General features: G+C 48.9%; 2 protein-coding genes across 3 annotated transcripts; both read left to right on the forward strand.

The window, feature by feature from the left end:
* Positions 1 to 327: 327 nt before the first annotated feature.
* LOC141981006 (olfactory receptor 52D1-like) lies at positions 328 to 2,308 on the forward strand. Its single transcript, XM_074942827.1, has 2 exons — positions 328 to 1,217; positions 2,251 to 2,308. Exons 1-2 carry the CDS (start codon positions 328 to 330, stop codon positions 2,306 to 2,308), a joined length of 948 nt encoding a protein of 315 aa, XP_074798928.1.
* LOC142000345 (olfactory receptor 51I1-like) lies at positions 630 to 11,076 on the forward strand. Of its 2 annotated transcripts, none has more exons than XM_074974590.1 (2): positions 630 to 692; positions 10,106 to 11,076. In XM_074974590.1, exon 2 carries the CDS (start codon positions 10,141 to 10,143, stop codon positions 11,074 to 11,076), a length of 936 nt encoding a protein of 311 aa, XP_074830691.1. In that variant the 5' UTR covers positions 630 to 692; positions 10,106 to 10,140. The 2 variants fall into 2 exon arrangements, with proteins under 2 accessions (XP_074830691.1, XP_074830771.1); XM_074974670.1 differs by lacking the exon at positions 630 to 692 and adding an exon at positions 8,279 to 8,337.
* Positions 11,077 to 11,968: the final 892 nt, after the last annotated feature.

The following is an 11,968-nucleotide window of genomic DNA, read 5'->3' on the forward strand; positions in this document are numbered from 1 at the left end:
TAACTATGCCCACTTCCCATTGAACTCGGTGGTAGTGCACTCATGTACAAAGTCGCTGATATCTGTGAGTTTAGTCGGGGTGTTAATCCCTATGTGCCTCATGAAATGAGGATGGTAATACTGACCGGCCTCCCAGGGGTGTGGGGAAGATAAAGCCATACGCAAACAGGAGGAGCGCAGATAGCAGGAGCCGAGAGAGGTACTTTGGCAGAAGCGTTTCAGCAATAAGATTATCTTCAACTACCAGCTAAATGCGAAATTTCTCCTCCTCTTGATCTTGCAGGGAGCAAAATTTTCGGAAGTGGCCTAGGACACAGGACTCCTGCCATGTCAGCTATCAACAGTACTGACATTGGCTCACACCTCTTCATCCTGCTGGGCATCCCAGGGCTGGCAGCGGCCCACATCTGGATCTCTGTCCCCTTGTGCTGCATGTGCATCGTTTCTCTGCTCGGGAACACCGGGGTGCTCGTAGCCATACTGATGGAGCAAAGCCTGCAGCAGCCCGTCTACCTTTTCCTCTCCATGTTGGCTACCTCGGATCTCATTCTCAGTTCCACCATGGTGCCAGAAATGTTGCTCGTGCTCTGGTTCAAGGCTGGGGAAATTGCTGCCTGTCTCACCCAGATGTTCTTTGTCCATGCGGTTTTTGCTCCGGAGTCGGCCATCCTGCTGGCCATGGCATTTGATCGGTACGTTGCCACCTGTGACCCCCCGAGATACAGAGCTGTAGTAACAAAGCCCCTGGTAAGTAGAATAGGGGTAGCAAGCATTCTCAGGAGCGTGTGTGTGGTCCTCCCATTTGTCTTGTTCCTTAAAAGGTTACCATACTGTGGCCACCACATCGTCCATCACACCTACTGTGAGCACATGGGCATAGCCCGGCTGGCCTGTGCCGACATCACAGTCATTATTGTGTACGGTTTGATTGTCCCTTTCTTAGCCATAGGGTTAGATATTATCTTTATCGCTGTGTCCTACACTCTGATCCTCAGGGCCGTCTTCCGGCTTCCCTCCAGGGACGCCCGGCGCAAAGCTCTTCGCACCTGCGACTCCCACTTCTGCATCATATTAATATTTTACATACCGGCCTTCTTCTCGTTCTTAAGCCATTGCTTTGGGTGCAGTGTCCCCCGCCACATCCACATTCTTCTCGCCAATCTCTACATGCTGGTTCCACCCACATTGAACCCCATCATTTATGGGGTGAAAACCCAGCCGATCTGGCCAGGGTGCTGAAAACATTCGATCCTCAAAGGTGCAGCCCCTGAAAACTCTCCTGGAATTTTCAGCTGTCTGCTCAGAGCTGCTAATTCCTAAACTGACCTCCTGGCTATCACAGGCCCTTACATTTCACCCGCTTACCCCTGTGTTAAGCCCAATTACTTGAGTTTCATTAATCGTTTTGAGAAAGGATCCAGACCTGATTTGTAGACCGAAAGAGTAGAGTGCACCGCTTTCCTTGGCAGTTTGTTTCAATGGTGAATCGCGCTCCCTGTTACAAATGTGTCTTCTGGTTCATATTCTGAAGATCCCACTGTTTTACTGCCAGGGTTAGTAACCTCTTTGTGCTAGAAGAGGTTAGAAAACAAAGGCCAAAGAAAACCCCTTTTCCCAGTGACCGGGGACACCACAGTGTGTATAGGGCTGCAGAGCTGATGTCCGTGACATCCAGAGCACCTGCATTACCTGCGTGAAATGGATTCAGGATTACATGCTGTCAATTAGAGCAGGGTTTGGCCCAGTGTGGTGATATGTGGGTGACAATCACATACGCCGGGTCCCTGCACGGGGGGAGGGGGAGGGGGAGGGGAGGGTTCACCCGTAGAGCTTGATTGTAGCTGGAGTGGATGGGAACTGGGTAATATCTCTTTCAATAGTTTGCGTTTCCTCTAGTGTCTTCCCTGTCAAAAGCCAGCAGAACCCTGCTGGGGCAGCAGGGCCCAGAGACAGCTGGTCTGGTGTCTTCGCACATAGTCAATAAACGTGGGGATCTGGAAGCCAGCTGTCCATGTGGTTTCCCCGCACTCTTCGTGCTGCGTAGTGAGCCAGGGCTGGTGTGTGGGGCACTGCAGTTCAGCCAGGCCTCGGGCCGGGGGGGGAAGCAGCCACCTCTCTGCAGCAGATGGGGTAGCATCCACTCCCCCCATTTCGGGGTGGAGTCCACACACTCAGAGTCGCACAGGTACCGTGGCTGTGTCCATCAGGGCAGAAAAACTGCTTGGTGCCAATGAAGGGTTTCAGGGGGAGGGAAATACAGGCAAGATGGTGGGATAACGCAGCTGCATTAACACAGGTACTTTTGTGATCAGCATTTACCCCCACACGCATGCCAGGGGTTCTGGCAACCACCTCAGAGCTCCTTTGGTTCTACCATGCTTGGCTTCTCCTGTTTTTACCCTGCCCGTCTTTGGCAGGACGCAGCTGAGAGTATCAGTTCACTCTCCCCATTAGGGTTAGACTGCTGAATTGGAATTAATTTGCAAACTGGATACAATTAACTTAGTCTCGAAGAGAGACTGGGAGTGGATGGGTCATTACAGAAAGTAAAACTATTTCCCCATGTTTATTACCCCCCCCACCCTCCACTGTTCCTCAGATGTTCTTGTCATCTGCTGGAAATGGCCCACCTTCATTATCACTACAAAAGGCTTCCCCCCCCCCCCCGCTCTCAGGCTGGTAATAGCTCACCTTAAGTGATCACTCTCCTTACAGTCTGTAAGGTAACACCCATTGTTTCATGTTCTCTGTGTATATAAATCTCCCCACTGTATTTTCCACTGAATGGATCCGATGAAGTGAGCTGTAGCTCACGAAAGCTTATGCTCAAATAAATTTGTTAGTCTCTTAGGTGGCACAAATACTCCTTTTCTTTTTGCGGATACAGACTAACACGGCTGCTACTCTGAAACCGAGTTTACAGAGGAGCTGTTACCCCATGTTTGCTTCCTTTACTTGTTAATTGTGCTTTTTCCTATGGTTCATCAATTGCCAGCTCATCTAGCCGGCCCCCCTGTGTAGCACAAGACTTAGACTCTCTCCTCGCAGTTCCTATGTCAAGCGCCTCAGTTCTCTGGCAACTGCAGCCCGCGCTTAGGAAGAATCCCCGGCGGAATACAAAGATTCCCAGAGCTGGAGAATTCTCAATAAACTGCTCCAGTGGCTGGGACCTTATTTTGTGTCTGAATTTGTCTAGCTTCAGTTCCAACCACTGGCTGGATCTTGTTCTGCTTTGTCTGCGAAACTACAGAGCCGCTTACTCCCAGCAGTGTCTCCGCCGTTCAGTGCTCGGGTTCATCTTATTAAGTCTCTCACTGTCGGGCAGTTTTTCCATGTATAGAAGCAAAATCTCTGTCCTTTGACCCAGGGCTGTCAGAGCCTGATTCAAAGCCCCGTGAAGTCAAAGTACAGACTCCCGCTGACTCCACAGAGGTTTGGATCGAGCCTTTACATCCTTTACAAAGAATGCAGGTGCCGAGCTGCTGCATCCGTCATTCAGTTCTTAGCCAGCAGATTAGGGCATTTGCCATTCAGAAAAGACCAGAGCCCCTTTGACGGCTAGTGCTTTTCCTTCAGTTCTCCAGTCTGCATCCAGAATGAAATCGCTGTCACCTGTTTATATGGTTCTGAAAATGTACTAGATTATCCACGGTTGTTTCCGATCCTTAAAAGCAGAGCCCCTTTCACTCTGGACATTCTAGTCTTATACATCCCTTTTTCCGAAAGCTTCCCTGTGCCGATAATGGAACTGGAGGTTACACTAAAATACACAGTTTGGTTTCCCCCCAACTTTTCATACATGTAATATTTATTCAGTGACCGAACAATCCTTTTGAAGGTTTGCCCTGCACACTTTCCAAATACCAGGAGATGATGTTGCACTTTGGAAGAAAAGGAATGGGGTTTATGGGGTAGAGACTATAATTCATTTCTATAGTAAAGTGCATCATATGTATGTCTGGTGGCATGTTCCCAGCATGCCTGTGCTGTGACTCGAGGCAGAACAGGGAATCCTCTGGTATATCTTCCATCTCTAACCCTCCTGTAAATCTGCATTCAGCTATCTTAGGTTTGGGCTTTACATACATTTGTTTTGTTGCTCAGTTGTACATTTCCTTTTCACCACTTATTGGTCGCTTGTTCATTTTAATACAGATTATCCCCCGTATACCACGTCGTCTTTCAACAGCACCAGTGCAGCTCCTTCCACATTCATCCTGATGGGCATCCGGCAGCTGGAAGCTGCTCGCCTCTGGCTTTCCCTCCCTTTCTCTTCTATTTACATTGAATCACTTGTAGGAAACTGCATGTTTCTGTTTGTCATAAAACACAGCTCCAAGCCTGCATGAGCCCATGTGGGCTATTTCCTTTCTACGCTGGCTGTCAGCGACCTGGGTTTGTCTCTGTCCATGATGCCAGTGGTGCTGCGTATATTCTGGTTTAATTCCAGAGCAATTCAATTTGATGCCTGTTTTGCTCAATTTTATTTTGCTCTTTCATTTTCCTTCCTGGAATCCTCGGTGTTTCTGGCCATGGCCTTGGATAGATATGTCACCATCTGACCCCCTCTGAGATACGCCTCCATCCTCACCAGCCCAAGAATAGCCAAGATCAGACTAGCTAGTCTATGCAGATGCATCTTAGCAGCACTCCCCTCACTCTTTCTGCTGAGGGGGTCACCATTCTGTAGGTCCCATGAGCCCTCTCATTTGTATTGTCTGCATCAAGATATGATCAAGCTGGTGTGTGCCGATATCCCATTCAATAGTACGTAGGGCTCGGCTTTAGCCATTCTCATAGAGGTGCTAGACTTGTTGCTCATTGTCTTGGGACGGTTAAGGCGGTCTTGAGCATTGCATCCCAAGAACATCTCGCGGCTTTAAACAATTGTTTGTTCAATATCTTCTCTGTCTTCCTATTATACATCCCCAGTGGTTGGCTTGCCTACAGTTCACAGATTCTGCAGACATGGGAAGGTTCCATGTGCTATAACAATTATGATCTATAGGCCAATGCAGAAGATTGAATATGCACTTGAATTCCCTTATATTGTGCCTCTTCTGTGTGGGTGCAGATATTATTGGTCACCATTCATATTTAATCATTATTAATGTCAAGTTAGATAATTTGGGCCATGTCAATTTATGCCACCGGAGGATTTGGACTTATAGATCATAAAGCTTTTTCTGTTCAGTCAGGAGGAAGGAATTTCAACTACACAATGAATGAACTAAGTATACCCAGAAGAAACATAAATGTAAACAGATCAGTTTTATTTATTACAAATCTCCCAGCCTATAAAGTGAGTTGAGATGGTGAACACAGCTGATTAATCAATTTGTTATGACAAGGGCTCATCAAAAATCTAAGCCCCAACCTCGCAATGCACTAAAACATTTGCAGATGACACAAAAATTGGGGGAGTGGTAAATAATGAAGAGGACAGGTCACTGCTACAGACGGTTCTGGGTCACTTGAAAAACTGGGCAAAGCAAGAAAGATGTATGCTTATATGGCTAGATGTAAATGTATACATCTGGGAACAAAGAACTTAAGCCAGTGGGCTCCTCTGCCAGCTCTTTTAAAACTCTTGGGTGCAAGTTATCCAGGCCTGCTGATTTTAAAATATCCAATTTTAGTAACTGCTTCCAGAATCCTCCTGAGATATTAGTGGAATGGAAAGAGTGTTATCATCACTAAATGATATGACAGGTTTCAGAGTAGCAGCTGTGTTAGTCTGTATTTGCAAAAAGAAAAGGAGGACTTGTGGCACCTTAGAGACTAACCAATTTATCTGAGCATAAGCTTTCATGAGATGCAGCTCACTTCATCAGATTTCCACTGAATGCATCTGATGAAGTGAGCTGTAGCTCACGAAAGCTTATGATCAAATAAATTTGTTAGTCTCTAAGGTGCCACAAGTCCTCCTTTTCTTTATATGATATGACTACATCATATGTTTTTTTCCTAAATACTGAACACAAATATTTATTGAACACTTTCTCCTTGTGTCCTTTGGCTTCCTTTATCAATTTTCTAAAATTCCTATCTTCTGCGTTATATTCACTGCTATCAATTTCCTCTTTCTGCCATTTGTTATGGATAGATAGATAGATGGATATTTACTGCTGCCTTCATTTCCCCTCTAAACCTGGTCATCTTTTTTTTACGTATATGGTCTTCTTCTTCAGTTGTGCGATTGTGGCTATTTGGTGTTTTTAGGTGATTCCCAATGATCATTCACATTTTTTTGATTCAATTCTTCCTTCCAGCTGACTTGGCTGATAATTATTTTCACCTTTTTGAAACTGGCCCTTTTAAAGAACCAAGTATATATATGTTACTGGGCTGGGCTTTATTCTGTTTGCATATTATAAATGTGATCAAGTCATGAGCATATGTATCTAAGCGACCATTACTTTTCAGTTCTGTGACCAGTTCCTCTTTATCGGCTAGGACATGGGCTAATGTAGGAGTCCCCCATGTTGGATGCAACACGTTTTGAGTTAGGAACGTCTCATCTGTAATATTTAGGCATTCCAAGCATGATTTAGCACTGCCAGAATGAGACATCCAGGATATGTCACCCAAATTAAAGTCCCCAGTGATCAAGTACCTTTTTTTCCTAAAAATTGTAGATAGGTGCATAAAGAGACGGTCATCCTGTACCTCGTGGGATTGGGGCGGGGGGGGGGGGGGGCTAGCAGACACCAGCTAATAGTGCGTCTTGTGCTGTATCCGTTAGGACCTGGATCCAGAAGCATTCAAGAACATTTTAATCTAGGTTTCTCCTTTTGTGCCACCATTTCATTGATTCGGAGGCCAAAGGGCGCAGTGTGATCAGCCAGTTTGACCTCCTGCATAGCACACGCTACGGGACTGAATCTTGTGATTCCTGCACTAGTGGATGTTGTTCTTCTCTGCTCTGGATGTGACACTATCACTCCCAGTAACTAGAACTGCAGCAGATCTTATTTCCACCTTGAATTTGGCTAGCTTCAATTTCCAGCCATTGGACAATGTTCTGCCTTTGGGTATGTCTATATTGCAATCGCAGGGTAAGAAGAAAGCTCGGGCTAGCTTTAATCTAGCTATTTTGTGATGGTAGGGGCAGCGCTCAGGAACCCTGGGGCTCACTTCCAGTTTATGTTCCTAAAGCTCATGCTTCAGGGCTCCTGCCAGCTCCCTGCAGGGGTCAGGAAGGGATTCTCCCTCCCCCAATGCATTCTGGGTGTTTTTAATCTCCTTCCCCTGAAGCACCCGAGATGGTCACAGCTGGAGAGGGGGCACTGGATGGGGAGAGCTGGGAGTCTGAGGTGGAACTGATTGCTCTCTCTCTCAGAGAGACCAGCTTGCATGGCTGGTTCTTGCCCACTTGCTCTGGGTCCGACTGTCATATGTAGGGTTGGGAAGGACATCAGATTAGCAGGGACCTTGGGGCTTTTTCGCCTTCCTCTGCAGCATGGCGGGGGGTCACTTGCCAGGATTATCTGGGTATCTCTCACTTGATCAGTTCCCTGCCATTGTGGGGGCCTCGTGCCCCTCGGTCTCTCCTGTGCGCCGCTTGGGGCCCAGTCTCCCGAGGGCTGGAATACTTTGGTCTCACTTCAGTGGCTGAGTTCAGCATGAGGTGCTGGGTGGGGTTCGTGGCCTGTGAGAGACAGGAGGTCAGACTCGCCTGAGGCTCTCTGACTCGAGGAAACGAAGCTGCAGGCCTGGCACACTGGGTAGACACGCCCAGAGCCCGCCAGCGCAGACATGCACATTACCATAGCGTCACTGCTCCCGGACCCAGCGCTAGCCAGGTTGAAGCTAGTTGGGGTATGTCCAGGGAGCCGCAGCCATGCCCCGTGATGACAGCGCGGACCTCCTGGCTGGCAGAGGAAAGAGGACCCCGTAACATGATGTTCAAACTCAAGGGGGTTTTAACTGAATCTTCATTCATGGCAGCTGATACATTCATGGCCAGGTTCCCAGCTCTCCCCGGAAGCAAGAATGCCGGTGAGAGCCAGGGGCTTGTGCGAACATCCACACCCCTGGTGTGAGCCCGAAACCAGCAGCTCTGCCGTCTACCTGTGTGTCATGCTGGGTAAGGCTGGTCCCAGAGTAAGCTCCATATGCTCCTGAGTTAATCGTTAACTCCCCCCTCGCTTTATTCCCTTCTTTAAATACTTGTAGACATTCCCCACTAATGGAACGGTCCCCAAATGACTTTCATTAGTGGTACATTAAAATTACCCTTGCGCTGCGAGCCTAGCGGGCGCACGCTTCGACCAGTGAAGCCTTATGCCTGGTAAAGAGCAGGTCTGCCTGCTCCCGCGGCCCTGCATGTTGCTGGTGAGTAGGCTGAAGGGGTATTAGGCGAAGGGCGAGTGGGCGGCCGGTTGTGCTCAGCAAAAATGTCATTGCCAGGCAAGTCTGTCGGGCAGGTGCTCTTTTAAAAAACTTTCCGCTCCCAAGATGCACCCGATGTTGCCGCAGCTTCAGACATTCCTCCAAGCCTGTTAGTTCCTTGAGAGATGGGGGGGGCCTCTGTGGCACAGGGCGTCGGAGCAGGAGCGTTCACAGCATTTACCACACTGGAATCGTCTTATGGTTTATTGTCCCAAACGGCAACGACACCAGGACAGAGGGTCTTAAAATGAGTCCTTGTCCTCCTGGCCCTTGTGCAACCTGCTGGCACCCGGGAGACCGAGCACTGAGTGAACCTGGCCCCCTGCATATGGAATCTTATTTCAGGCATGGCCGCAATCTAGCAAGAGATTTCAGGCTGGAAAGCTGCCAGTATCCATGTGCCCAGCACGAAATTGGAGATATGCTGCAAGGCACGCCTGGGAAAGGATGTACCATATGTGTGGGATGCATGTGCCCTAGTGCACACATGTGATATGCACTATAATAGGCCCTGATCTTGCAATCACGATGCAATCGCTTGCAATCAATCAGATCCTACTGACTGGACCCCCGTTGCCTGCGTGCAGCCCATTCCAGGGGGCTCGGCAGGAGCCTGTCTGCGAGGGTCTGATTGTAGGACGGGCGCCCAGAGACCCTTCACTTGAGAGCTGCCCTGCATTTGCCTCATGAGATCTCCCAGTGTGCTTGTTTCACATGCCGTCGGTGCGATAGGTGTGGGTGAGAATGGACCCGCACAGGGCAGGTACCTGCTTCTTTACCTGGCTGCCTGCTTAGATTTAGGGCACATTTTTCATCTCAAATGTTGCTTGAAAAATCTTGGGTGGGGCAGAGTTTGGGGGTGGGAATTGCCCTGCAGGGATTCCCTTGGCTCAGCCAGCTCCATCCTGCAGGGTGCTGAGCCTGCAGGCCCCGAGCCCTCAGAGCAATGAAGCACAGGAGTAGCCCCAGTGGAGGGGAGCGCTTTGCTGGATTGAGCGCCCAGTGACTCTGCCCTCCCTTGCGCCTAGCAAGGCCTGGCCCGGGACTTGTCGCCTCATCACGAAGGGGGGTTCCTGAAGGCCAGCGGCGGAGCTGGCGTGGCGAGGGGGCCAGCAGGGATGAAGTCAGGTCTCAGATGCTGTATAAGGAACATCAGACAGACAAGATGGGGGAAGGAATATCTTTGACTGGACCAGCTTCGGTTGGTGAGAGAGACGAGCTTTCGAGCTCACACAGAGCTCGTCTGCAGGCCTGAAGGCTTGTCCCAGCCTTGCAGAAGAGCTTGGTGGGAGCTCAAAGGCTTGTCACTGTCTCTCACCAACCGAAGTTGGTCTGACTGAAGATATTCCCTCCCCCACCTTGTCTCCCTCCTGTCCCGGGACCACCCCGGCTACAGCACCGTGTCAGGTGTGCCGTGGGTGCGTCGGGGATAGCAGCCATGGGAACGTATGGGGCCAGGCACAATACTTCCGAATGAAGCACACGTGACGCAGAGCTGAGAACTGCAGCCTGTCTTTTAGGTGAAGCTGGTCCCTGGAAGTAACGATTACCAGCCCGGCATATTATTTGTATCATGGTGGCGCCTAGAGACAACTCAGAACAGGTAAGAGCTGTCAGTGTGACTAAGGATTTGTGGTACAGGGACCCTGCACTGACCTTTCCTCTTCTCTAATCACAGGGCAACTCACGGGTTCATTTTGCATTTACACAGGGGTTCAGAGCTGACCGGGACAGCGACTGCTCATCATGACGGATTTCAATAGCACCAACTTCCAGCCTGCAACGTTCCAACTGTCCTGGTTCCCGGGCCTGGGAGCTGCTAATCACTGGATCTCGATCCCTTTCTGTGTGTTCTACCTCACCGCCATGGTAGGGAATTGCACTGTCCTCTGCATTATCTGGAAAGACCGGCGTCTCCATCAGCCCATGTATTTATTCCTTTGCATGCTGTCGATCAACGACCTTGGTGTCTCGCTGTCGACCCTGCCCACGGTGCTCAGCACCTTCTGCTTCGATGTCACAGATGTCGCATTCGACGTCTGCCTAGCCCAGATGTTTTTCATTCACTCCTTTTCCAACATGGGGTCAGGGATTTTACTGGCCATGTCGTTCGATCGCTTTGTCGCCATCTGTGACCCGCTCCGCTATGCGGCCATCTTGACCAACCCCAGGATCGTGAGAATCGGGCTGGCCATTGTGATCAGAAGCTTTGGTGTGGTTTTACCATTACCCATTCTTATTAAACGCTTACCTTTCTGCCACGCCAAAGCCCTCTCCCATGCCTACTGTCTGCATTCAGACGTGATGAGGCTGGCGTGTGCGGATATCACCGTCAATAACATCTATGGCTTATGTGCTGTTCTCATTGTCTTCGGAATAGATTTGTTGCTTATTGTCATCTCCTACATTCTGATTATGATGACCATCTTCAGTCTCGCCTCTGGGGGGCGGCGTCTCAAGGCCCTGAACACCTGCGTCTCCCACGTCTGTGCTGTCTTAATATTCTACATTCCGATGATCACAGTCTCTATCATACACAGGTATGGCGAGAACTCCCCGCCGCTGGTCCACGTTCTGCTGTCCAGTGTTTACCTCTTTGTGCCCCCTGTGATAAACCCCATCGTTTACAGTATAAAAACCAAGGAGATTCGAAAGAGCATCCTCAAAATGTTCTCTAGGTAACTATCCCAACCTGGGTGTGAGGTGGTTTCTGGTGTTTATCTCTTTGGTTTGTAAGAGGATGGATGAATGGGTGTCTTAAAGTTTCAGAAGTGGCTAGTGATTTGGGGGTCTTCAGTTCTGGGGTACCCAATTGGAGGCAAAGGGCCTAATTTTCAAAAAGGTTGGGCACTTGTTCTCTGAAAATCAACACTTTGAAGACATCTCCGATTGGGCACCTAAAAATGGAAGCAACCAAAATCTCATATCTCATTTGAAACTTTAGGCCATGATTTCTCTATCATGTGGTTGGCTGAGCATGAAAAAAGGGAGGCCACAAAGTCTGAGATTAGGTGGGTGAATTGTGACCTTTCGGGGGATGTTTGTTCTCTATTTTATTCATTGATTATGCACAATTCTTTGTACGACGCAGGTGGTGTTAAACTTGAATTGACGTTGTATGACTGTTCTAGACTCGTTCATATTTGGAGCTGGGGGATATTGCAAATGTCTTATAAATAAAAGCAATGCAAATACAATAATAATACAACAAGACCACACTAGCCGTTCCAGCAGCAGATTCTTATCTAGTCTTTTTCCCGGCAGTACCAGAGTCAGTGCACAGTTGCTTCTCCATGACTTTCAATCTAACATGGGCCGGGCTGTTAACATTTAAGAAATCAGCCCTGTGTATTACACAAATAAATTAACATCCAACGTGTGGCACTCTCCCCAACGGCACGGTCTGTTCTCTTTTAGTCCCCACAGGTATTTAAGTTGAAGGATGCTGCCCCTTGACATCAACGTCGATCTCATCTCCCTGCCTGGTGTTAATTACAACACATTCAGGGCCAGACTGTGGCTGCCCGCTCCGTGGGCTTGATGGTTTTCAACCTAGCGCTCCCTCGCCAGAGGC

This window comes from Natator depressus, chromosome 1 (genome assembly GCF_965152275.1).
Source record: "Natator depressus isolate rNatDep1 chromosome 1, rNatDep2.hap1, whole genome shotgun sequence".
Lineage (NCBI taxonomy): Eukaryota > Metazoa > Chordata > Testudines > Cheloniidae > Natator > Natator depressus.